The 27941-nt window shown below is 35.1% G+C and overlaps 4 protein-coding genes across 4 annotated transcripts; 1 reads left to right on the top strand and 3 right to left on the bottom strand.

Moving 5' to 3' along the window:
• Positions 1 to 151: 151 nt before the first annotated feature.
• On the bottom strand, positions 152 to 6735 carry TRIADDRAFT_54096 (uncharacterized protein; the record flags this gene model as incomplete). Its single annotated transcript, XM_002110235.1, has 22 exons — positions 152 to 184; positions 320 to 469; positions 775 to 849; positions 918 to 1044; positions 1137 to 1221; positions 1412 to 1511; positions 1658 to 1735; positions 1828 to 1914; positions 2015 to 2188; positions 2313 to 2411; positions 2494 to 2611; positions 2885 to 2973; positions 3091 to 3145; positions 3260 to 3324; positions 3421 to 3476; positions 3901 to 3988; positions 4116 to 4218; positions 4293 to 4421; positions 4533 to 4936; positions 5107 to 5316; positions 5995 to 6206; positions 6579 to 6735. The coding sequence occupies 22 exons, from the start codon at positions 6733 to 6735 to the stop codon at positions 152 to 154; spliced, it is 2694 nt and encodes an 897-aa protein (XP_002110271.1).
• Positions 6736 to 9505: 2770 nt separating this feature from the next.
• Positions 9506 to 17879, bottom strand: TRIADDRAFT_22292 (uncharacterized protein; the record flags this gene model as incomplete). The annotated part of the gene is made up of 7 exons (XM_002110234.1): positions 9506 to 9777; positions 9919 to 10035; positions 10879 to 10989; positions 11078 to 11188; positions 14365 to 14493; positions 14802 to 14906; positions 17771 to 17879. Coding segments are annotated over 7 exons (954 nt in total), but the record flags the coding sequence as incomplete, so codon positions are not given.
• Positions 17880 to 23173: 5294 nt separating this feature from the next.
• On the top strand, positions 23174 to 24242 carry TRIADDRAFT_54094 (uncharacterized protein; the record flags this gene model as incomplete). Its single annotated transcript, XM_002110767.1, has 5 exons — positions 23174 to 23218; positions 23623 to 23698; positions 23883 to 23972; positions 24014 to 24103; positions 24145 to 24242. 5 exons carry the CDS (start codon positions 23174 to 23176, stop codon positions 24240 to 24242), a joined length of 399 nt encoding a protein of 132 aa, XP_002110803.1.
• A 503-nt stretch (positions 24243 to 24745) lies between these two features.
• TRIADDRAFT_54093 (uncharacterized protein) lies at positions 24746 to 27619 on the bottom strand (the record flags this gene model as incomplete). The annotated part of the gene is made up of 3 exons (XM_002110233.1): positions 24746 to 24807; positions 25101 to 26987; positions 27529 to 27619. 3 exons carry the CDS (start codon positions 27617 to 27619, stop codon positions 24746 to 24748), a joined length of 2040 nt encoding a protein of 679 aa, XP_002110269.1.
• Positions 27620 to 27941: the final 322 nt, after the last annotated feature.

Raw genomic sequence — 27941 nt, 5'->3', positions numbered from 1 at the left:
TATTATACTGTATAGTATAGCATAAATATTCAGTAGTAGCGATCAGTAAAGCGTGAAATTTGTTCTTTAATTTAATAGAATTAATAGCCTTATTGTAAAGATAATAACATATGGAATTATAGTTTTAACATCAACTTTAATATTGATGATTTCAGTTTGGCTCATAAATTTTCCTTCTTTTAATCTAAATTAATAAGATAAAATTTATATTACAAGTTATAGGGTTACCATTGAACTATGTAGTAAAGTGAGAACTTTTAATATAAAGATATAATAATAAATGCGAATGTTAAATATATACTTAATCGTGAAAGTTAACCTGCTCAGATACATTTTCTTCAGTTATGAGGGAAATGATTTCATGTAATAATCTCCCTTTAAGATCAGAAGAGTCTTCTGATGCTGTTAGTTTTAATGACGGTTGATTAATTTTCTGTTCCAAGTAATTATCCAATTGACGTCTTAATTGCTACCGAGACAAATGTACATAAAACATTATTGAAATAATTAACTTTCGGCTTCAGTATTAATCAATCTAGTATCATATTTAGTGCTACCATAATAATTCTTGCTAGGCTCGGATTAGCTTCGAAATTGATCCAAGAGTCAATAGAAATATTACTTTCTGACTAAAATGATAAAAATAACATGAACCTTGATGAGTTGCCATATGTAGTCCAATAATGTAAAATTTTAAATAGAAGAGATCAAATTATTTTCTTTCATGCAGTTCATTTGTCAGTACTATAAAACATAATAGATTTAACTGATTACCTGCTTTACATCAATATCACCTCCAAAAAAGAGTAATGATAAAGGAGAAACCATCGTCGTGTCAAATACATGAACCTTTAATCCAAAAGTCATGTCCTTAAATACAATGCGGTCTTAAGTCACGCAAGCAATGGTATCCTTACCTGTTCGCCTAATTTCATTTTCTTATGATAGACTAACCAATCGCTATCAAACCGTCTATAATTACTGAGAACAGAACTTTGATGCAAATTAACTTGCTCACCGGAACGAGTATAAAATCTAGGCGACCTACGACAATACGGCGATCGTTCAATCTTATTATAGCTGACGCAAAATTTGAAACTAAGATGTTAGTAAATAAAATTTTACATAAAATTTACCTTCTCTTATTATTTCTATACTTTATCTGGAGAACACTAGGATATAGACCAGCACATATTATTGCTTTGAGAAGTTTCTCATTGCCTAGCATAGATTACAGTATCAGTCAATCAGTTTATTAACTACTGTGATCTAGCAGAAATAGATTTAATAATAATTTAAAATGTCCCAGAAGGATAAATAAATACTTGAAAGATAATTCTTAAAGTATATGTCATACTTAAAGCCTATTGTAGTTATTTTAATAACTCTAAAATTAAAACGCTGCCCATACTTGAGTTATAATTATAATTTTGCGATCTAATGTTTTTCGTGTCAACAAAACCAATTTCATACAGGAGATTACAAAATTGTTGAGCTAATCCAAGAATAGTCTATATTTTAAAAGTGCACATACAAGTAATCAAATATTAGTTCAGTGCGATATCCAAAGTGATTAAGAGTAGTTCTAGGAAATGCAAGAAGTCATTGATACATTAACTAAGAATATTTTTTAATATCTAATCGCTTTTAACATTACTCGAAGGCCGCTTTGAGATAAGTAATTGTCCCGGCAGAATTCAGCTGCAGTTTTCCTTTGCATAGCCTTTTCCCATGTCTAAGAGGATAGTATAAATTTGAATCAATAAGAAAGAGTAGTTGAATAAACTATCTTGAGAATCACAATTTATATCACAATTTGTCACATACGTAAAATGCAACAACTGATGTCAAGTGATCACTAAATGAATTGCCAGAAAATTTTTTGCGAATTTTGTACACTTCAGCTTTACGATCCTTGAAATTATAATTTTATAATTAATAGTGCGTTACTTTTATCTTAAAATCAAATCATAATTTGCCTATCAGACTAATAATAGCTATAACAAACTCATACCATGGGAAAGATAAATGGATCTTTGGTAGCTAAGAATGCCGAAATGACAACCGCAGGATATAAACATGAGAACATAGCACCAAATAAAATAATCTTTCCAATTCGGGGATCAACAGGCAATGTAGCAAGATAATAGCCAAGAGGTGTTAATGATTCATCACTATTCATAGCGTTCTGTCATTCGTAAAGATAGATAATTTAGTACGCAAATGTTATACAAGGTTCCATTCTTATAACAATTACTATTTTATTTCTGTGTATTTGATAGTACTAATAGCTAAACTAATAGTTGTAGTACCAAATCTTTTAATAGATGTATCGCTCTTGCAACGGCTCCATCATCAGGAGGATCCAACGCTTTTGATAGGAAAGGTGATATCATGCCTAGGTTAAGTTTCTTCGTAAAAATATACCTCGTGTTATTATTCAGCATACAATGATATAGATACCAATGATATGTTCATCGTGTATAGACTAACTTTTATTTGTAGACACAGTTCATCCAAAGGAGTCCTTAGTATTTCGGGTAAGTTGTACTCTTGCATATGCTGTGCTATGAATTTCGGATAAAGGTAAAAGCAATGGCCTGGTTGGACTCTGTAAGAACAAAGCAAAATCGAATGTATTAAAACTAGAATTAAGACATACAAATCTATAAATATTACTGTTAGAAATGATACAAATTTTGTTAGTAAACCTATTTTTTGTTAATGAACTTATTAGTAGACTACTGTCAATTTTCTACAGCATAATAATGTATGATAAGAAGTTAGTAACGGTAATAATGTAACATCTATGAGTAAGCGTGACAGCTATCAAATTCATATTTAATTATTAACGGCACGATACTAGTTGGGAATACTATTGCACCTTCCAGCCCGACCGGCCCGTTGACGTGCCGATGATTTACTAGTCCAAACCGGAGCCAGAGTTTCAAAGCCGCCGACCGCATCATAGAGCTATTAATCGTATGCACGTAGCATGATTAAGTCAATGACATTTTTAACATTAATTCCTTTGACATAATGATCAATATGAAATACGTTCAAGTTTACAACAAAGTTACTATCACTTACTTTCTCTTTTACTTTTCCACAGTCTATCACAAAGCATACGTCATTAACAGTAATACTAAAATTTAAAAAATGCCGTCGCATTACATACGCGTCAATTCAATCGATTAGAACTCTAACCGAAAAGTTTCTGTGATTAGTGCTAACATCATTAAACGATTACGATATAAACCTTGTTTCGGCGATATCGGTAGCAATAATAATTTTTCGAACTGATTGTTGCGGCTTATCGAAAATCTTATTAAAAATATAAGTCGGATTAAAATATCTTCGGTTACCTATAAAGCGAGTCAACACTATCACTTTCTTTGGTGTATGCATGATAGAACTTACTTTACGCTGATTTGCAGTCGATAATTGCGAATGCAATGGAAGAATTACATATTGATCTATTAAAAGAATGCAATAACAAAACTTTTATATTATGTTAAGAGAGATAATTACAATACTGTAAACTTGGATGTGCCGATACATTATAAGAATTATATCCGCAGAAGCGTATAAAATAGAAGTAAACTATCGAAGCGGCGTTTGCGAAATACAGGATTTCATATTCTCCAATAAACTAGTAAAATTTAGCTTCATATCCCGTAATGAAAGGAGAATGCACAGATCCTATTGGACGATTTACTACTTTAAGCACAGCCAGAACAGAATTAACTGTAAGTCATGTTTATTCTAAGATTCAAAGCGCGAATACATCAATACTCGTACATAATATTATCGATATTTTCTGTGTTATGATCTTTTCATTATGTTCTTTGTCAATATAGCCGAAAGTAACTAACTACCTTCTACTCTGATATTACAAACCTGATGAAAAACGTGGATTTCCTATCAATGTCTCATACAACTTACGAATATCATCCCATCCAGGAACAAAACATAAAATTGCACCTTCCTATAAAATTGGATAGTTAGCTAACTCGATCGAAATTGTACAACAGAACATGCAGAAATACCGTATTTACGTATTCAATGCTTATATTTTAAAGAAAAGATGAACATAGAATATAGCCATGCTATACCTCCATATTACTATTAATGTGAATTAATAAATCTTGTATTAATGTAAAGTCTAATTTCTTGAATGCCATTTGCTTTATCGATTTGGCCACTGTTGGAGAATACCTAATTAATAGACATTATCCAAACTTAACGATCTATCAGGATAATAATAGAGCGTAATTTTGCCATTCACTTACTTATTCGAGGTGGTTTCTAAATATTTATACCATGCATCAGTCTCCGAAGAAATGATCTCATTGTTCATTTTGTCTTCACCACTGTCTTGTGGATTTCTTACTTTTGGTTGATAATAATTTTTTCTATTACTGCAATGAACAGATTTTAAAATTAACATTATATTTGAAGATATAATCACAGCATAAATAATTCAAGCTGTAATCTTATCACGCTTTTCTGCTGTTTAAGTTGACACTTACTTCAAGAAAGTGATAATGTCTTCTAAATAGTAGTGTTTAACAGGATAGAGAGTTCCAGGAATTTCAATAATAGGACAATTGTTAAAGTATTGTGAAAATTTTTTAGCATTTAGGGTAGCACTCATCAAGATAACCTTTAGATCGGGCCTTTTAACTAATATATCTTGTAAACATATCAGCAGAAAATCCGACATAGCGTCTCTTTCGTGAATTTCATCAATAATGAGATGACTGTATTGAGAAAGTAGCGGATCACTTTGTAATTTACGTAATAAGATGCCAGTTGTACAAAGAATTATTGATCCATAACGTCGCGGTAGTTTAGTTTCAAGCCTTATCTGATAGCCAACACTAGAACCTGGCTGCTTTTTCTCTCCACGCTCATCTTGAATACGTTCGGCTACCTAAGAATTTAAAATGAACTTCATGATATTATTAATTGCTTTTGATAAAGGCTATATGAATCAAAATTGTCACTTTAACGGAGCCAGATATTAATTAGTTTAAGGGCTCAATATACTGTATTATAAGAATTATAATTAATCAATGAAATATATCATTTATTGCTACCTACAGATATAGCACTAATTCGTCGTGGCTGTGTGCATAAAATTTTACACAACGACCCATTGTTATTATCAATAGCTTCATCAAGTATAAATTGTGGTAACTGCGTGGTTTTACCACATCCGGTATGGCCACTTATTACTATAGCCTGGTTATCACGAATAGACTTGAGGATTTTATTTTGCATACTGAATATTGGAAGTTTCTTTCTAACATCCTAAATAAAACAAAATATCAATCATAGACAACAATACCATATTGCATTATTCAGGGACTATGTCTACTTTCATTGTGATTGTCTATTAATAAGTGTAGTAGCAATCAGGCATGCTATTAAATTTAAGAAGGCAAGAAGAGATTATCACTGCACAGAACTATATATATATAATTAGAGTTAGACATAGAACATATATTACATTAGGCACTGCTATGTCTACTTTATCAAGGTGGCAAAAATTAAAGTAAGATAAACTATAGTACGTAGTTATATCGATAGTACAGTAAAATATTGAGCCAAGGATATGTTTATCAGGTGGCATATACAGTATATTATCCTGATTCTGGATTTTATACTTTTATCAAGCTTGTACGTTGACTTTTCTGGTACAGTATATTTATCATATTCATTCATGACTTTTATATATCAAAAACGACGTATCTATGCATGGGCATCTATACGGTAGGTCTAGACAGGATGTAAATCTAATACTGGATTATCGAATAAAATGATGTCAATATATTACATTAATAAGTAGTCTGCTTCGTAGTATACACTGTATAAATATTGAGGCTATTGAACAGATGAATTACTTCAATTTCACTAATAAGGAGAAGCCAATACAATACGCTGTAAATATTGCACATCATAATGTCTTAAAGGGTAAGGAATACTTACTAAAAGTTGCTGATAATGTGGAGTAGTTCGGGTTTCGTTTAGCTGCTCTTTATACAAATCGTCCAGACGCTGACGTTTTTGCAATGATCGACTATTTCTTACAATTTGATGGATATCATTGACTACACTGTCATGAAGGTGTTGTCTATTACTGTTGCGTTCAGTTTTGACTTGATGAATGAGAGATGCAATAACTTCTTGTTTTCTCGTATCTAGATCAATTAGTGGTCTCTGTAGGGTAGCGAAAGGTAAAAAAGTACAAGCCATGGATTAGCCGTACATTATTTATTTGGTAGACAATATCACACGCACATGACTTGATAGGTCACGTCTTTTAAAGAAAAGCTAATAGGTATCATTGATGGAACAGTTAATCTATTATAACAAGCTGAAAATCCACTACAGATGAGCGAAATGCAAAAAGAATTCATTTGAGCAAGCAGATGAATCTGCATGTCGATGTTTTGAGAATGGATTGCAGAGAATGAGGCAGTCAGTGTACTTGACAACGGATAAGATATATATATATGCTGCTAGTAAACTACAAATTGACACACCACCTAGTGGACATATTGGTATCTTACCTGTTTTAATTCGAGTTGCTTTCTGGCCTTTTCCTGGTTTTTCCTTTTTTCTCCTTTCTTTACTTTTCTTGACAGACGCATATCGGATCTTCTCAAGAAACGATTTTTCCCTTTTCCACTTCTTTCTCTCTTTTGCAACATATTCAAGCCAACCCATTGGGTGGAAACAAGACTTGGATAGAGTAAATGTGCTGGATATTTGATTAGCATGGAATATCGACGCGCTATTAATGAATAATCATGCCAGATATGGCCACTGGCCAGAGCAGATCTGCTGGTCAATGCACAGCTCAAGCTTCTCATGAACATAATACGACTCATGATGATTTGACATGCACAATTTCACTTGTCATTCTCAATTGACCCTCTGTAAGGGCTTCTATCTCTTCAACTGGATTCTAACGGTTTTTAATTTAGCTACTAGCCGTGGCGAATGGCTTTCTCAACCGTCCATTACTGATATTCTCCATCTTGTAAAGCCTCAAAGCATGTGCGCCCTCGATTGGTTTCCGCTTGCACATGAATGAACTCAATCACGCAGGGATTTCTAGCATGCCGTACAGTACAAAACGCCTTCCACGATTAGTACTGTACACTGTACATACTGATACTAGGGACATTAGCTAGGGTCGCGGCAGCAGCTCTTACATTGTACAGTACAAATGTACCATGTACTGTAGGATGTGTCTATACAGACAGAAAGATGCTGGAAATGCTCCAATGAACAGATCACTCCTGTTCTTGTTGCTTGCTGACGCCGCTGCAAGAGTTGATTTTGAGAGGAAATGGAGTAAGATCGTACCTTCATTATTCATCTTAATGTTTATAGCACCAGTACTACTTAAATCTTAGAAGGTAACATCTTGCAAATTTCCCTTAATTTTGACTCTACAATATGCGATGACCTAATGGATAGCTTGCAGCCTTGCAACACACGATTACAGAATGCACCACCGACGAGCACTTGAGGCCAGGCCCTTCCAATAGATTAGCACTGTAGTGGTAGCTTATAAACAGGCCATAAAACGGATAATTATCATGATGCCGTGCTTCAACAGAGCTAGATGCAATAACTAAAAATCACCTCAGATACTGATAGCCTTTAATTATAATAAGCTGCACACTAATATTTTAGAAAGACTATCGTACCGTATTTAAATTTGTGCTTTCGTTCTATTCGTATATATACGCGACACAGTTTAATTAGCTAACAAGTCCTCAGTCAGAGACTTGAACCACGAGGTATTTATTCTTCTAGTGGTCCATGCCAGCGAGTAGGACGAACTTTTACTGCAGTTTGTATATCAACGATAATACTGTACAATAGCTGATGATGCAATTTCTATCCAATCTTGCATAATGATTGATACATATACATGGTGATAGAGATGGTAATAATCAACTGAAAGCGGACACACGTGGCTTCCCAATTTCAAGATCATATAAGCGCCTAATAATAAATCCCTGAATCAAGGAGCGTTAACTATAGTGTAATTACTTGTAATACCATGTTTAGCATGATCGTGAACCATTCTACGTGCCTCAAATCATTGCATATTCCGCTCCTATTGACTCGGTTAGGAAAATAATATTTCTAGTCGGTACAAGATAACAGCGTCAGTAGTTACAAAAGTGAATTATGCGAGAGTTCTAATTGCATTAATTAAACTGTATAAAATGTTTGGAGTAATACGTGGGCGATTTACTTTAGCAAAGCTAATCAGCCTAGCAATGATTATAATTATATTTTATTAGCGTGCTTGGCTCTATTCATAACTGGTATTAAACAATTAAATGGAATTTATCCACAGATAGAGGATACCTATTTCAACGTTTCATACAAAACAATTCTCATCCCTTAGATTTTAGCGAATTCCAGTAGAAATCAAATGCTAATACCGCAATAAATTCAAGAATATATTTCACTAAATACTGTAGCCCATGCAGCAAATACAAATTATTGACAATAATAGTTACTCCAAGCAACTGAACACATATTCCCTCGGCGAAGAAAGATACTACGCCAAATTCATAATTTTATATTATTCCCGATAATTTTACGTCCATACGGTCACAACATGGCACACTATATAACGGCACATTGACTACTCTCAGACTTTGATCGCTATATCGTTAAAACCGTTTATTTAACAAAATTCAATACAAAATCAAAAATATTGATCTAAAAATATTGCCCATTTCAAAGTGTCGCAATATAGTATTGTATTGATTTTTTTCGGTAAAACATCAATAGGCGGCTATTGCCTAAATAGTATGTACGTATGTACGTACCTACGTTCTGTATAATAAAACTAAATAGCAAACAGCAACTCAGTAAATTAACCTTAACGAATACGTTATATTTGATAAAACTAGTAATCTACAGGGATAACGATGACGTAGTATATCTTCGTAGGATATACATAAGCGTCAGTATTTTTAAATTTACGTTAAAGATATCTTATCTAAAGATCGGACATTCATTACGCAGTATAAATGTTAGATAGCTAATATGAGCGCTATGAGTATGAATGACATCAAGAGCATTCCTTGACTATACCACATATGAATTGAGATTGTACCTAAAGATTAGACAAAGTATAGAAAATAAGTTAAGGGTAAAGTGATATTATCATGTAGGTTAAAATTTGGTCGAGTAAAGGCAACACTTCACTTACCGCTTGTTGTAGGGGTTACGGCTTGAGTTGTTGGTAATGCCGTTGTAGGTGGTGGTAGCGTAGTTGGACAAGCGCCTAAATTGCAGGATAACGTTTGAGATTGATATTCACAACTGGACGGTACATTGGGCGAAGCACATTTCGATCGTGTTCTATTTTTGAATCCAGGACCGCAACTAACGCTACAAGCTGTTTCCTCCCATTCGCTCCATATTGCTAAAATGTAAGCAAGAATGATTGCAATCATTATCATGGTAATAACATGCTTTTTAAGGGTGGAACGCTAGAGAAACTGTTAATTATTAAGCATAAGCGATCCCTACTACACATTGAAGGTGATAATATATTAAAATTCAAAAAGTTGTTGTCATAATGTAGAATTGAAATAAATAATGTATCTGCTATCTTGCCTGTATCACAAAGTTGGCCACTAAACCCATTTGCACAATTGCAAGTGAAGGAATTGGCGGTAGGAATGCAAGTTCCGAAAGTGCACAAAGTCGAATTGCAATTGGATAGGGCTAACAACGATTAAAAAAATATTAGAGATATTATACGTTGGCGATTCTCCCTGTACAATGTACGGGAATGAATTTTCGTTTTCATACAAAATTATTATAGTAAGCAGTCACTCGTTAACACTTATAGTAAATTGATCTTACGTGCATCACAATTAGTTCCAGTATATGAACCAAAGCATGAACACGTATAACCATTATCATTTGGAGAATGAGAACAATAGCCATTGACACAAGGATTGGATGCGCATTCGTTATAATCTAAGATTGAAACAGAGGTATATCTATCTTATACGTGCCTACTACACATATACACTTATTATAATCTTGAATGCAATGATATTATCCGACTGTATTATTTTTAAACAACGTCATGTAGTCTATTAAATTCATCCTAACCGTAGCATCTCAAAACGACATCGCGATCATGGAGGCAGCCAGTTTGACCAAATCCACCATGACCACATTCTGTGACTTGTACTTCATAACCGTAACAGGTCAGTCCAGCTAACCAAATACGTCCTGTAACAGGACTAGTAAGAGCGCTAGTGTTTAATTGCTGTAGCATCCTTCGATAGCCTAGCTGGCGACAAATAACATTGCCATCTAGTGTATCGAAACCTTTATTGCAAACAGTTCCCCATTCATTATTGTAAAAGATTTGAACAGCTCCTGTATCATTTCTGCCACCATTAATAAGTCGAATGGATTGTGTATAGGCCGGTCCTGCAGAGAATTTGTCATATACATGTAATTAAAAACATTTATGATATTTTCAAACTGTTCTAAGTATAGAAAAAACAAATTAGTCAATTATTTTGAAAATATTTAAATGAAATTTGTATTAGTACAGAAGTAGTATTCGCTAACAAAGTTCCAATAATGCTAAGATAAAAACTTGATCAATAACAAATAAACCAGTTGAGTTTAAGGAAACTACCGTATTTACTTGTAATTACATGTAATAATCCCCGAAATAATAGTATTAACAGGAAATCGCTAATATTTCAGCGAATAAGGAGTGAATAATTCGATTGTTGATGATAGAATCGTTTTAAATATTCCTTGGTAAAATTTCTACAAATACGACTTATAAATTATTACCTTGATTACATAATGGTCCTGAATAGCCGTAATTGCAATGGCACACGAACTTGCTGAATAGATCAATACACTGGCCATTAGAACAAGGGTTCGAAGCACATTCGTTTATTTCTAGGTTAGAGTAAGAATTATTACATTAATATTAGCTAAATCTTAGGTAGTCGATACAGAATACATTTCACATGTACAAGTTCAGAACCTGATTGACACTGTACTCCTTCATAGCCAGGTGAACATTGACAAGCAAAGCCGGCAGCAGTTTCACTACATGTACCATGGATACATGGATTCGATTGGCAAGCAATGATTGCTGTATTGAGATAATAATAATTTTTAGGGTGCAAATTATCGTTAAAACCTGCTTAACACTATATCGACCAGTGATCGTTGTTATAATTATCTATAAATAAATGTTTATAATATTGTTTAGAAATATAGCGAGCATAATTCCATTGCACTGAATTTGTAACAAAACAATTAAATTAAAGGTACGAATTCGTTGCCATTTCTGATTTATTTACCAATACTTTGCTCTATTAATTTTTAAAATAAGCGTAACAATAAATTTCAAAATTAAATCCAACATACTTGTATTACAACGCATGCCAGTTGACTTTGGACCACAGAAGCAAGTATAATTACTATCACTTGAACCGTAAGGTTTATAAGTTGATAATAAAGGCGCAACAGTGCTTGCATTATAGGAATTATTGTAGTAGCAAAGGGCATCATTATAGCACAAAGGTTCACAGCTATAAGGAGCTAAATAATTATAATAGAGAAACGTGACAAAGATTATAAAGCAATTTAACAAATAAGTTTTTGCTAAATATTAATGCTTACTATTTCCTATTCTTAATTAACATTTATGAAAAACATTTAAATAGTTATATTCGATTATATTGGTAAAAAGAATGCACTTCAAACTTACCCATGTTGGCATTCTCAGGTCTCAAGTATTGTACAAATTTAGTTCCATTTCCACAAACAGCTGAAGGTGTAATTGTCCATGTACGTTTATAACTGGGGCTACAATAATTGCTGATTTTCTCATCGGAGTATTGAATCACTGGTGCTGGATAAGTAAAGCTGCATGGTGCTTTCGCGGTCACTTGAATCTGACCTGTACTAACAGGATCAAGACTAGCAGGGCATTTATAAGTGAAATCAGCTGGTGGTTGATAGACTTGTTCGGGATAGCCGACTACGATAGTCTGTGTTACGGAGGCATTATTTCCGCACGTATCACTAATAGTCCATAATCTTTGAACAGTACGACCACATGGACTGGAAGCACCGGCAGTATCGATAGACGATAGCGGTATTGCTACATTACATCTTGGATCGGTCATAACTTGAGGTTGACCAATGGCTGAAGCTGTTACATCGACCGTGTTCGGATCTTGGCATGATCTAATATCGACATAAGTTTGCATAATAAGTTTCGGTGGATTTGTAGCTAAATCTTCGTCGATTCTACCGTCACCATCGTCGTCTATACCGTTAGCTTTTTCCTCATCAATTCGACCATCACAATCATCGTCAATACCGTTTCCAGCCATTGAATTCATGTACATGACACATTGGTGCCTTGCATTAATACCTAATGGCATACCATAACTTTCTGCATAAGAGAATGCGTAATACATTGCTGAAAAGTATACGTTAGGATTTATATGACGTAGAGAATGGCTACTACGTGTTGCTCTAATAATTAAACCAGTGAAATTAGTATCAGGAATAGGGCTTTGATCTAATATCATTAATGCTTGACCATCTAAACGTAATCCTTGTAATAGTTGAGTATCGACGATAATATTGATATATATCATATAGCTAGTGCCACTCATGGTTGGTCCATTAAACAGGTAATCTTTGTAAAATTGTTGAAAACCGGGTACAGTTGTTAAGAATGGATCATATTGTGTAAAATCTAATTCTCCTCCACGATTATATTGATAAACAGAGCAAACTTGGCTACAGCGGATAACGACTGGTGTATTAACATCACCCAAGAATTCGATGAAACCGCCTCGTTTAGAAATTTGCATCATTTTTACACTTTTACCGGTAATAGTAACATCTACGTTATCTTCACTCGCGATGACACGATATAATGCTGATATATTTTTACGTCCATAAATGTACATACTAGCGTATTGAGTGTCCCAATAACGTACTGGAACTAATTGTTCGACGAGATGATCGCAAGCTCTTGCATTAACTTCTACATTAGCACATTTATCACCGCTGAATACAGCAATAGGTTGGTTAGCATTAATGATAGTTCCTGTTAGATCTTTATCACTTTGGAATTGATAAGCTTGTAATTGTTGTAGTGTGATGGTATAATTTTGATTACGTGAATAATTGGAACCGCCAAAGCTTATATCGGTAGGGAAATTAATAGTGACTTTTGTTCGATTTGCTGTACCGATAATAACAAACTCCGAACTCTGAGAAGGATAGGATGCTACAATATAGCGGAAGCCTAATGAAGTTAGCGGTAATGCGAGGTAGCTTTCAGTAGATCTTGGTGCTGCAGTATAACCACGGACTGTAATAGGCTGATCAGCATGAATATTGAAAATGCGATGACTGTATGTAACGCCATAAATAGATTGAGTATTAGGTAGTTGAATAGTAACTGTAGTGCCATTACTAATAGTTTGGGTAGTTTGAAAGATTGGTCGACAAGCCGCACAAGTAATACTAACAGTGGTAGCCATTTGTGATGAGATAGTAACGCTGAGTTTAGTATCTAAAACGGCTACATTTTCCATGAAAGCAATGTAGAAATCTTTTCCAATATGATGAGCGTCACCTTAAAGTAGGGTATTAAGACATATTATAAGTAAATTGTTTTAGTAGTAGGTACTACAGTATATATCTTATTTTAATCTTTACACGCTAAAAATGATAAACCAAAACTCTAACTTTAATATAATTAAACCATTAAACTATAATATTCTTAACCATATTTATTCGAACGAATTTATTGCATAAAGTTATCCATCATTTTATCACTAAAAATCGTAAAGGGTTGTGTGATATACTGTATAAATAATCGGTTACGTAAAATTTATATGATTTCTACACTATTTATAATCATATTGTTTTATCTAACTTAAATAAATAGATATTTAGAAAAACATGTGAAAATGTAGTAGATAGCAATCTAATAGTATTTGCTGATTTTTACCTTTCTTGTAGGCGCAGTTACGACCAAAGTAGCCGTTAGCACAAAGACAATTGTATTTATTAGCACCATCATTCGAACAGGAGGCTCCATTGAGACATGGATTACTGCGACAACTGTCAAGATCTATATGAGAGAAAATACATATATTATATTATTAATAGATGATTTGTGATACCAATTTTTAATCAGATTGATTTTTTAAATTTTATAGAGTATGTTGAAGTATCAGTAAATGATAAAGATTGAGATATTCCAATAGCGATATATTGTATTTACATAATTACCTTGTTCACATGATACTCCAGTGGTATCTAATGGACATGAACAAGTATATGAATTAATTCCTTGAGTACAATTAGCCATCGCTCCTGGACCATAGCTTTTACATGGATTAGAAGCGCATTCATTAATATCTAACGGGAATAAAAATGTAAAAAGCGTAGTTTAGTTAGTATTGTATAATTAAAAAAGTTCGAATACTTTGTAGATATAAAAATTGGCTGTTAATGCAATAAAATCTGTAATAAAGTAATGATTTGAATAGAAGTAAATTATGCGAACACTCGATCCTGTTATGAAGTCATAAGAAATAATCCCGTCTAGTAGAAAACGCAATATATAAAGCTAATCTATGTAGATTAGAGTTAAGTCCTTTCAAAAATCATCTAATATTAGAATCATACTAAATACGAACTCGTGTTATGCTGCAATATCGACTTACCAAATTGACAATGAAGTCCAGTATAGCCAGGAGAACATAAGCATTGGAAACTTGTTGGAGTGTCCAAGCATGTTCCGCCATTAATGCATGGTCTAGCACAACTTGCTTGATCTATTAAAGTAATATAATATTATTTAAAATTAATGCTGCTGTATATCTACATCAGTTACCAACGACTATCTATTAGCTCCTAATTTACAGATAATACTGATTTTAGCATAGTAAATATTATTGTGATATTAATGTTATGTGTGTGTATATATATAAGATATATAGTTTACATCAGAATTTTTATAACTTAAAATATATTACTATATTCTCATCTTACTTGATTGTATTAATTGCGTGTATTTAGTATTTGGGCCACATAGTGGCGTAGGAGTAATCGACCATGTACGTTCAACATGGAAAGCACATCGTTGAACGGAAACATCTTGATAAGTAATGCTGGGTGGGGGTATTTGAATTGCTGGACAGTCGGTTGGATTTCGAACCGTCGGTTGGCCATTTACATCTACAGAGCTATCAACAGGACATAAACCACTAGTGTGGTTGGGGAATCGATACGATTGTTGACCAATCATTCTAGCAACAATACTTTGTTGCCGTGTGACTACATTGCCGCATGAATCTGCAACCGACCATTTTCGCCAGATTTGAACGCCACATGCTGTAGTCATCATTGTATCGTTGTAAGTCACTTTTATGTTTGTCTCATTGGATTTACACTGTGGGTGTACATAACCGACTGTTGCCATACCAGTAATATCAGTAGATGGCTTAAATTGCATCGGTTGACATGTAGTGATAGTATAGTTTTGAGGTACGTGTAATGTTGGATATCGTATAGATAAATCTTCATCGATTCTTCCGTCGTTATCGTCGTCGATACCGTTATATAATTCTTCATCAGTACGTCCGTCGCAATCATTATCAATTAGATCACCTGGTACACCAGGGAAGTTACAATGATGGTCGTAATTAACTCCACCGAGCATACCATAAGCAGATACTCGTTCATGACCATAGATTAATAAAGCAAATGTCACTAATGGATTACTATGACGAAGTTGATGATCTAAACCGCTAACTTGAATAGCTGCAGCGACATATTGAGTTCCCATAGCTTGTACCCATGATATCGATGAATTGATTGGATTTCCATCTAATGTTAATCCACTAACTTGATCTTTTTCGATAATTATTGTAATATAATGGACAATCTCTGTACCAAGCATTAATGTTGGTCGGAAGAGATAATCTTTAGAGTATTGATCAATAGCTGGTATATAAATCATCATCGGATCAGAATTAGTGCTATCTACAGTTCGTCCTTTAGTATATTGTGTTAATAAGCATGGACGGCTGCAATTAAGATACATAGCTGTACCGCTATTGACTTCGAACTCAAAGTGACTGCCTCGAGTTGGTAGCGATTTCGATGTACCGTTACCTAAATATACCATAGTATTAGGCAAAGCTGATGTAATTCGTACAATATCATGACCTAAGCGTCCACCAAAACCGGCTACTATATAACGTGTACCAAGATTATCTACTGATGGAAGTTGTTCAATTAAATGATCACAGAATGGTTGCCCAAATGGGACATTGGCACATTCATTACCGCTATAAACAGCTATATCTTGTGATGATGTAATCATAGTACCAGTTAAATCTTCGAATTGATGAAAATATTTGAATGCCATTTTAGCTTTTAACATCATCATCAATGGTGTTTGAGAATCATAATGAGTTCCGTTATAGGTAATCGGAGCTGGGAATGTAATATTAATTTGTGTATCTTGTTCGCTTGCTACAATTGAAAGTTGAGAATTCAATGTTGGCCTATAACCAGCTACAACATAGCGTTTACCATATAATTGGCGTGGTAGAACTAGAAAGCTATCGATACTTCCAGATCGATAATTATTTCCCCATACTGCAATATTTTCTGTCGATGTTACTTGAACTACTCTATTCGTGAAGCCCATTCCCTTAGTTTGGATTGACGGTGGTAGTGAAACATCTGTGGTATTTGTAGAACCGACTGATCGTTGAAACATACAACTATCATCTAAGCATTGCACAATTACGGAAGCTTGGCGATTTTCGGCAACAAGAGTAAGGATGGGGTAACCCTCTGTACCAGGATTATGATTAAATGTAACATAGAAAGTTTTACCATAATTACTGGTTGGTATGTTTGAATCACCTATGATACATCAGAAAACGAAATATATTAATATTCGTAATGCATTAGTAAAAGAAAAGATAATAATTTCGAATCAAGAGATTATAGTGCATTATGATCTAAACTATCGAATCCTAAGAGATTGCGGTTTATACTAACATTTATTACAGTATGGTTATTTCAATATATGTTTTTCAATCTCGTACAAATTAAACATCGTTGGTATTTTTATCAAAAGGCAAACCACTACTTTAGATATATTATACCAATACAACTAAGATCTGATAGATACATTTATAGTATTAGATGTATCGGATAATAACCATAGAAATAACGTTGACTATCGCAAGCTCACTATTAAAAATATTTATGAGTAATTGTATTTTATTTTTAATACGAGATAACATTATTAACTCATGGGATTATATCCTGACCGAGAATTAATGAATCCTGTATTGCTGCTATTAAGAGATTTTTATATTCATATCATTATTCAATATAAAACGAAAATCGTATGACTTTGCAATTTAACATGACGTTGCAATTTAACATTTTTTAACGTAGGATAATTTTAACTATTTGTATATTTTGTTTTTTATATTACAACTTTACCCGAAGACTGACAAATATTGAAATCTATTGTGTATATCAGATCTGTTCACTATTTTATAGAATTAAAATTAGTTATAATGATTGTTAATAATTAATCGTATTGAAATAGGCTAAAATGTATACGTTTAAACAGTTCAAGTATAGAAAATAGTTATATAACAACAATACATACCCATTTGACATTGTACCCCTTGGTAACCAGGTGAACACTGGCAAGCAAACCCAAGAGATGTCTCAATACATGTGCCATTGACACATGGATTTGATTGACAAGCAAGGATCTCTATATTGAGATAGATAATATTTCTTTAACACACAAGTAATGATTTAAAAGTATTTTACTATTTCTATCTGTTATTATTACTAAAATTATTTATAAAATTATTTTAAAATATTAGTTGCTGCTTTACGCTACTTTCTCATTAAAGTAGTTTAACAAGTACTACAAAAGCTTCAAGTACTTCAATATATCAGACTTACTTGCTAGTAATCTGCTCAATTAATTTTAGCGAATATCAATAAGTTAGAGTACGACGACCTACATACCTGTATTACATTGTAAGCCACTCGATTTTGGACCACAGAAGCAGGTATAATTGTTATTACTTGAACCATAAGGTTTGTAGTTTTGTAGTAAAGGCGCGGCACTACTTGCATTATAGGAATTATTATAGTAGCAAAGAGCATCATTATTACATAATGTTTGACAACTGCCGGGAGCTAAATAATAAAGCAGAGTTATGATGATTAGTAAATTAATCTAGATATTTTCGCTAATATTAGTTTTCCCTATTCACAGATATACAGTATATAATCTAAATTGCTGACTTAATTTCGAGAAAAAATCATTATATTCTAATGTTTTGGAACGTAGATTGTATTTTGCAACCTACCCGCGTTAACATTCTCAGGTCTCAAGTATTGTACAAGTTTAGTGACATTTCCGCATAGAGCTGTAGGTGTAATTGTCCATGTACGTTTATAACTAGGGCTACAATAATTATTGATATTCTCATCGGAGTATTGAATCACTGGTGCTGGATAAGTAAAGCTGCATGGTGCTTTCGCGGTCACTTGAACCTGGCCTGTACTAGCAGGATCAAGATTAGCTGGACACTTATAAGTGAAATCAGCTGGTGGTTGATAGACTTGTCCGGGATAACCGACTACGATGGTCTGTGTTGCGGAGGCATTATTTCCGCACGTATCGCTTACAGTCCATAATCTCTGAACAGTACGGCCACATACGCTAGATATGCCATCAACATCGACAAAGGATGGCGGCATTGCTACATTACATCTTGGATCGGTCATAACTTGAGGTTGACCAATGACTGAAACGCTTATATTGATCGTGTTAGGATCTTGACATGCTCTAATATCGACATAAGTTTGCATAATAAGTTTCGGTGGATTTGTAGCTAAATCTTCGTCGATTCTACCGTCACCATCGTCGTCTATACCGTTAGCTTTTTCCTCATCAATTCGACCATCACAATCATCGTCAATACCGTTTCCAGCCATTGAATTCATGTACATGACACATTGGCGCCTTGCATTAATACCTAATGGCATACCATAACTTTCTGCATAAGAGAATGCGTAATACATTGCTGAAAAGTATACGTTAGGATTTATATGACGTAGAGAATGGCTACTACGTGTTGCTCTAATAATTAAACCAGTGAAATTAGTATCAGGAATAGGGCTTTGATCTAATATCATTAACGCTTGACCATCTAAACGTAATCCTTGTAATAGTTGAGTATCGACGATAATATTGATATATATCATATAGCTAGTGCCACTCATGGTTGGTCCATTAAACAGGTAATCTTTGTAAAATTGTTGAAAACCGGGTACAGTTGTTAAGAATGGATCATATTGTGTAAAATCTAATTCTCCTCCACGATTATATTGATAAACAGAGCAAACTTGGCTACAGCGGATAACGACTGGTGTATTAACATCACCCAAGAATTCGATGAAACCGCCTCGTTTAGAAATTTGCATCATTTTTACACTTTTACCGGTAATAGTAACATCTACGTTATCTTCACTCGCGATGACACGATATAATGCTGATATATTTTTACGTCCATAAATGTACATACTAGCGTATTGAGTGTCCCAATTACGTACTGGAACTAATTGTTCGACGAGATGATCGCAAGCTCTTGCATTAACTTCTACATTAGCACATTTATCACCGCTGAATACAGCAATAGGTTGGTTAGCATTAATGATAGTTCCTGTTAGATCTTTATCACTTTGGAATTGATAAGCTTGTAATTGTTGTAGTGTGATGGTATAATTTTGATTACGTGAATAATTGGAACCGCCAAAGCTTATATCGGTAGGGAAATTAATAGTGACTTTTGTTCGATTTGCTGTACCGATAATAACAAACTCCGAACTCTGAGAAGGATAGGATGCTACAATATAGCGGAGACCTAATGAGGTTAGAGGTAATGCGAGGTAGCTTTCAGTAGATCTTGGTGCTGCAGTATAACCACGGACTGTAATAGGCTGATCAGCATGAATATTGAAAATGCGATGACTGTATGTAACGCCATAAATAGATTGAGTATTAGGTAGTTGAATAGTAACTGTAGTGCCATTACTAATAGTTTGGGTAGTTTGAAAGATTGGTCGACAAGCCGCACAAGTAATACTAACAGTGGTAGCCATTTGTGATGAGATAGTAACGCTGAGTTTAGTATCTAAAACGGCTACATTTTCCATGAAAGCAATGTAGAAGTCTTTTCCAATATGATGAGCATCACCTTTAAGTAAAATAATAACAGATACGCGTAAAATATGTATTAATAAGAGTAATAGTTCTATGTATAATTATATCAATCAATCTCGGCAATTACAGTTTGTACATATTTTAATCTTTACTAACTTAATAATGAAAAATAAATAAACTAATGTAACATAATTAACTTGTAGTGCAATATTCTCATTGACATTGGCTTGCTAATTCTACTGTATGCGACTAAAAATTCGAGTTTTTAAGAGTAAGATATACGAATAATGTCATCATCGAAAATCTACAGGAGAAAGCAATGCGATAACAGATAAAACTCATTTACCTTTCTTGTATGCACAATTGTGACCAAAGAAGTCATAAGCGCAAGTACAATTATATTTGTTGGGACCATCATTCATACATGTAGCTCCGTTAAGACATGGATTACTGAAACAGCTATTAAGATCTGCATAAAAATTATCCATTAAAATCATTCATGTTATTTATGAATTAATTCAATTTTTATTCATTAATTTAAAAGAAAATGGTTATATACAGTATAAGAGTGTCATTCTCTATATTCATCTAGTTCAAAGTTTTTTGCGATCAGGCTGATTTTCCATTCCGCCCGTTATGAACAATCAGTAAAATTAAGAGTTGATCTACCGTCCATAATTGGCATATTTCTATTTACATAAATACCTTGTTCGCATGATTCTCCAGAGGTATCCGCTGGGCATGAGCAAGTATATAAGTTAATACCTTGGGTACAATTAGCCATAGCGTCAGGGCCGTAGCTTCGACATGGATTGGATGCGCATTCATCAATATCTATTGGATTCAATCAATATCGTATTGAAAAAAAATACGATTCCTTACAATTAGCATGATTAAATAGGGAAATTTTCAGTTTAAATATCTCCAGTAAGTAAAAAGTAGAACGTAGTGCTGTAAATCAGGCAAAGATTGCGAAATATCCTGTAATATCTAAAATATATCTATCAAAATCATCTCATCTGTATTGGAGTCATTCATGTCGAATGGATTAACGTACAATATAACCAAAATACAGTAGATCATTTAGCAACAGTGAATAGAAAAGTTTGAGTATTAATGTGTACTAGAATGTGATCGACTGGACGCTAGTAGGATCAACGTGATACTCAGAATGTGCACACTATACTGGTATAATTGAAGAGAGGTTTTACTCCCGTTTACGGTAATATGACCAGATGCTGCTGACCATAATAGATTCAAGTGCAAGACTATAAAAGCATTGTTGGTAATGCATGCATACAGTAAGGTAAGAATCCATGTTAAAGTAGAGCTTAGCCAACTTGGATTGTAATTATCAATCAATCAATCAATCCATTTTTTCCAAGCAACAGCATCCACTATCGGCATAGGCAATTGATACCAACTTACCTACTGTACAATAACGTCCAGTATAGCCAGGAGCGCATAAACATTGAAAGTCAGTTGAAGTTTCCACGCAAGATGCGCCATTGACGCACTGCTTAGGGCATTCTTTTTCGTCTGTTGAAGAAATATAAAATAACAACATCAAAATCAGTGTCGACTATTACACTCTTGATCATGATAAGCAATTGCAATCAGAGATTTGAATAACATCAATGGACGTGGGGTGTATTGACAGCTCACAATTACAATCAATCCATTGGAAATAACTTTCATTTCAGCTTGTAGCAAGATATATTCTATGGATGCACCAGCGTCTGTAGGCTACTAAGATCGATTTGATATCGTTGTCAACTGATTTTAGTTGCATTTAATTCAAGTTTCTTGTTGGAAAATGGCACCCCTCTAAGAATAAGTATGATGGACTCTAAGTTATTAGGAGTTCAAATCTACCGTTGAAGATGGACTGGTAGAGGAATCGCGGTTATGCCGGGGAAAAACCAACTGACCGCCAACGAGTCACCCTAGCCATGTGAGTCATTCAACTGCAAGTGACATGGCTGGTCAACAGTACAAGATTCATCATGGATGATGCAATGGTATCGAGCTGATTGACACACTACTTGCAAGAACTTGTAAGAGTAATTGTATTAGTCTTCGGTAGCAGGGCCTGGATCCATGCTCCTTGCCAAGTCCTTAGTCACTAGTATCAGTGACTTTGACGTAAGAGAAAAATTCATTGCTAGCATTTGGCTTCTTCAAAAGCATACATTCAACGACTCAAGTCTGGTAGAGGAATCGCGGTTATGCCGGGGAAAAACCATCTGACCGCCAACGAGTCACCCTAGCCATGTGAGTCATTCAACTGCAAGTGACATGGCTGGTCAACAGTACAAGATTCATCATGGATGATGCAATGGTATCGAGCTGATTGACACACTACTTGCAAGAACTTGTAAGAGTAATTGTATTAGTCTTCGGTAGCAGGGCCTGGATCCATGCTCCTTGCCAAGTCCTTAGTCACTAGTATCAGTGACTTTGACGTAAGAGAAAAATTCATTGCTAGCATTTGGCTTCATCAAAGCGTACATTGAACGACTCAAGTCAATCATCGTTTGGCCAGTTGGTGAGTCAGACGGTCAGTGTGGTGAATGTACTGTAAGAGATCAACCATGTTTCTTCACCTCTATGCTATATACTGACTGTAAATGTGCAAGTTGACGCATCGCTGATGAATGCGCTTGGCGAACACTGCCGATTGAACCATGGAAGTGAAGCATCATTGGAGCCGTGGTCAAGTGAGACGAACGCTGAGTGACACTGAGTATCATGAATGAATGGAAACTGTAAGGCAGTCAGGGATCAACAGTAATAGCCGATTCCTATCCGACCATGGATGTGAAGCATCATTGGAGCCGTGGTAAAGTGAGACGGAAGGTGAGTGACACTGAGTATCATGAATGAATGGAAACTGTTAGAGGTAGTCCGCGATCAGCAGTAATATCCGACTCCTATTATTGGTCATGGAAGGGAAGCATCATTGGAGCCGTGGTCAAGTGAGACGGGCGGTGAGTGACACTGAGTATCCTGAATGAATGGAAACTGTAAGGCAGTCAGGGATCAACAGTAACATCCGACCATGGGTGAAGCATCATTGGAGTCGTTGGTCAAGTGAGACGGACGGTGAGTGACACTGAGTATCATGAATGAATGGAAACTGTAAGGCAGTCAGGGATCAACAGTAACATCCGACCATGGGTGAAGCATCATTGGAGTCGTTGGTCAAGTGAGACGGGCGGTGAGTGACACTGAGTATCATGAATGAATGGAAACTGTTAGAGGTAGTCCGCGATCAACAGTCATATCCGACTCCTATTATTGGTCATGGAAGTGAAGCATCATTGGAGCCGTGGTCAAGTGAGACGGGCGCTGAGTGACACTGAGTATCATGAATGAATGGAAACTGTTAGAGGTAGTCCGCGATCAACAGTAATATCCGACTGCTATTATTGGTCATGGAAGTGAAGCATCATTGGAGCCGTGGTCAAGTGAGACGGGCGGTGAGTGACACTGAGTATCATGAATGAATGGAAACTGTTAGAGGTAGTCCGCGATCAACAGTCATATCCGACTCCTATTATTGGTCATGGAAGTGAAGCATCATTGGAGCCGTGGTCAAGTGAGACGGGCGGTGAGTGACACTGAGTATCATGAATGAATGGAAACTGTTAGAGGTAGTCCGCGATCAACAGTCATATCCGACTCCTATTATTGGTCATGGAAGTGAAGCATCATTGGAGCCGTGGTCAAGTGAGACGGGCGGTGAGTGACACTGAGTATCATGAATGAATGGAAACTGTTAGAGGTAGTCCGCGATCAACAGTCATATCCGACTCCTATTATTGGTCATGGAAGTGAAGCATCATTGGAGCCGTGGTCAAGTGAGACGGGCGGTGAGTGACACTGAGTATCATGAATGAATGGAAACTGTTCGAGGTAGTCCGCGATCAACAGTAATAGCCGACTGCTATTATTGGCCTGTAGTCAGTTCAAGATGATCCTTAGTGCTGACTGTCAATTCTACTACAATTCCACTACAAACTACCCGTCCATATGGGGAATCAACCAAGATGTACTCGAGAAGAGGACCCATTCTATGCCGTCTAAAGTACCAATTTGGGATTAGAAATTATCAATAGAATTCTACTAGGAACTACCCGTCCAAATGGGGTATCAACCAAGATGTACTCGAGAAGAAGACCCATTCTATGCCGTCTAAAGCACCAACTCGGCATTACAATCATCAATAAATAAATTTTAATTCCAATTCTACTATAAACTACCACCAGCTCAGACGGGACATCAACCAAGACGTACTAGAGAAGAGGACCCATTCTATGCCGTCTAAAGCACCAATTCGGCATTACAATCAGCAACAAATTTTGATTCCAATTCTACTACAAACTACCAGCTCAAACGGGACATCAACCAAGACGTACTAGAGAAGAGGACCCATCCTATGCTGTCTAAAGTATGGATTAGACGAAATTGCCTCATCGTAAAAGCTGCAGTGATCAGCATTAGTCCGAGCGATTCACATCGGATCACGAACTGGGTAGATGAAGGTATGGAGCAGGCACGTTGCACTGCAAAGAAATCTTGCATTGTGGAGCAGTGGTTCTTTTTGGCCACCGTATGAAGAAGATGCATAATACAACCAACAAATGTGTGCTACAGTTGTTCTGCAGCGGTAGCAGTAGCAATTGTTCTAATCTAGAATTGAATTGAAAGCATGGCTGTACTCTATTTGAACACTTACCGTAGCCCCTTATTAACTGTTTGAATTGAGCGCGTGGACCACATAATAGTTCTGGAGTGATAGTCCAAATACGTTCAACATAGTAAGCACATCGGAAAACAGAAATACTTTGATAGGTAACATTAGGTTGGGGTATTTGAATTTCTGGACAATCGGTTGGATCTTCAATTATGGGTTGGCCATTAAGAGCTAGAGAGCTATTAATAGGACATGAGCCACTAGTGTGATTGGGGAATTGATAGGATTGTTGGCCAGCCATTCTAGCAATAATACTTTGCTGCCCGGAGACTACATTACCGCATGAATCTGCAACCGACCACTTTCGCAATATTTGAACACCACAAGGGCTGATAATCATCGTATCATCATAGTAGGGTATTATATCGGTATCATTATTACATTGAGGATCGATATTGCCTACTGATGCCATGCCAGTAATCTCAGTACTGGCATTAAATTGCATCGGTTGACATGTAATGGTAGTATAGTTTTGAGGTAAATACAACGTTGGAAATGGTCGATACAAATCCTCATCAATTCGTCCGTCGTTATCGTCGTCGATACCGTTATATAATTCTTCATCAGTACGTCCGTCGCAATCATTATCAATTAGATCACCTGGTACACCAGCAAAATTGCAATGATGGCCATAACTTACTCCACCGAGCATACCATAAGCAGATACTCGTTCATGACCATAGATTAATAAAGCAAATGTCACTAATGGATTACTATGACGAAGTTGATGATCTAAACCGCTAACTTGAATAGCTGCAGCGACATATTGAGTTCCCATAGCTTGTACCCATGATATCGATGAATTGATTGGATTTCCATCTAATGTTAATCCACTAACTTGATCTTTTTCGATAATTATTGTAATATAATGGACAATCTCTGTACCAAGCATTAATGTTGGTCGGAAGAGATAATCTTTAGAGTATTGATCAATAGCTGGTATATAAATCATCATCGGATCAGAATTAGTGCTATCTACTGATCGTCCTTTAGTATATTGTGTTAATAAGCATGGACGGCTGCAATTAAGATACATAGCTGTACCGCTATTGACTTCGAACTCAAAGTGACTGCCTCGAGTTGGTAGCGATTTCGATGTACCGTTACCTAAATATACCATAGTATAAGGCATAGCTGATGTAATTCGTACAATATCATGACCTAAGCGTCCACCAAAACCGGCTACTATATAACGTGTACCAAGATCGTCTACTGATGGAAGTTGTTCAATTAAATGATCACAGAATGGTTGCCCAAATGGGACATTGGCACATTCATTACCGCTATAAACAGCTATATCTTGTGATGATGTAATCATAGTACCAGTTAAATCTTCGAATTGATGAAAATATTTGAATGCCATTTTAGCTTTTAACATCATCATCAATGGTGTTTGAGAATCATAATGAGTTCCGTTATAGGTAATCGGAGCTGGGAATGTAATATTAATTTGTGTATCTTGTTCACTTGCTACAATTGAAAGTTGAGAATTCAATGTTGGCCTATAACCAGCTACAACATAGCGTTTACCATATAATTGGCGTGGTAGAACTAGAAAGCTATCGATACTTCCAGATCGATAATTATTTCCCCATACTGCAATATTTTCTGTCGATGTTACTTGAACTACTCTATTCGTGAAACCCATTCCTTTAGTTTGGATTGACGATGGTAGTGAAACATCTGTAGTATTTTTTGAACTTACTGATACTTGAAACATACAACTAACATCCAAGCACCGTACAGTTACGGAAGCCTGACGACTTTCGGCAGCAAGAGTAAGGATGGGATAACCCAGTGAGCCAGGATTATGATTAAATGTAACATAGAAAGTTTTACCATAATTGCTAGTTGCCTGGTTTGGATCGCCTACAGATATTAGAAGTACGTTTAAAGTTGGAAATACAACAAGTATCTATTTTGATTATACTATACTACACTATCATCATTCTTAGAATATACTTCATATTTATACCACTTTAGTAGAAGTAATGATATAAGATTAAGGTAGCGATAAAGCTCACTGTTACCGTAAATTGCGGAAAGTATCAATTTATGGATAACGTATCGCCAATGATGAAATTTTAAAATAGGTCATTTCATATCAATCATAGTATCATCAAACTGTTTATAGAAGAATTATATTACTGGTTTATGTGTTATATTTCTGTACTTTGATATCTGATAAACTTATTTACGGCAATAGACACGGTATATCGAGTTTGCAGTAGGTAAAGTAAGGCAATCAAGCTCACTATTAAAACATTTGAAGGCAATTTTATTCCTCTATCTTCCTCATTAGATGATAAAATTAAGATCGAGCACTAAATTATGGTCAAGGATTTGTATACGATTCCAATCGTCTTAATATTCAGTAGTAATATTAGTACGACAGTATTATTACAGTTACCTGCTTTTCCAAAACTTTCTAAGGAAGAATTTAAATTGATTAGCAGTGTCAAGAAAATCGCAATCTTGACCAAATGACTTTGGAAAGCCATATCTTCAACAGAATATCAAGTATTCTTATTTGAGTCAAAATTTCAGTTCTCTAAAATTATGAAAGAATAATCGAACTTAAAATACAATCATGGATAGTAATCGTTGCAACTGTTACGATTCAATATCTAACTACTAATTTAACGATAGCAAGATGCAAATACGGCGATTAGAGATAGAGTAGAATGTACAGCTTATTCTTATTTATTTAATCAATTGTGTCATTACGTGACCAATATTGCTCTAAAAGGTGTTCAAGAAGGCTAATTTAAAGTTGTTGAATTTTTCGGCTTAAAAGTAGGTTATATCTTTTTACGTCTAATC

Source organism: Trichoplax adhaerens, genomic scaffold (genome assembly GCF_000150275.1).
Source record: "Trichoplax adhaerens TRIADscaffold_3 genomic scaffold, whole genome shotgun sequence".
In the NCBI taxonomy this organism is placed as follows: Eukaryota; Metazoa; Placozoa; class Uniplacotomia; order Trichoplacea; family Trichoplacidae; genus Trichoplax; species Trichoplax adhaerens.
Note: the sequence above shows the minus strand (reverse complement) of the source record. Positions and strands in the feature narration are given on the sequence as shown.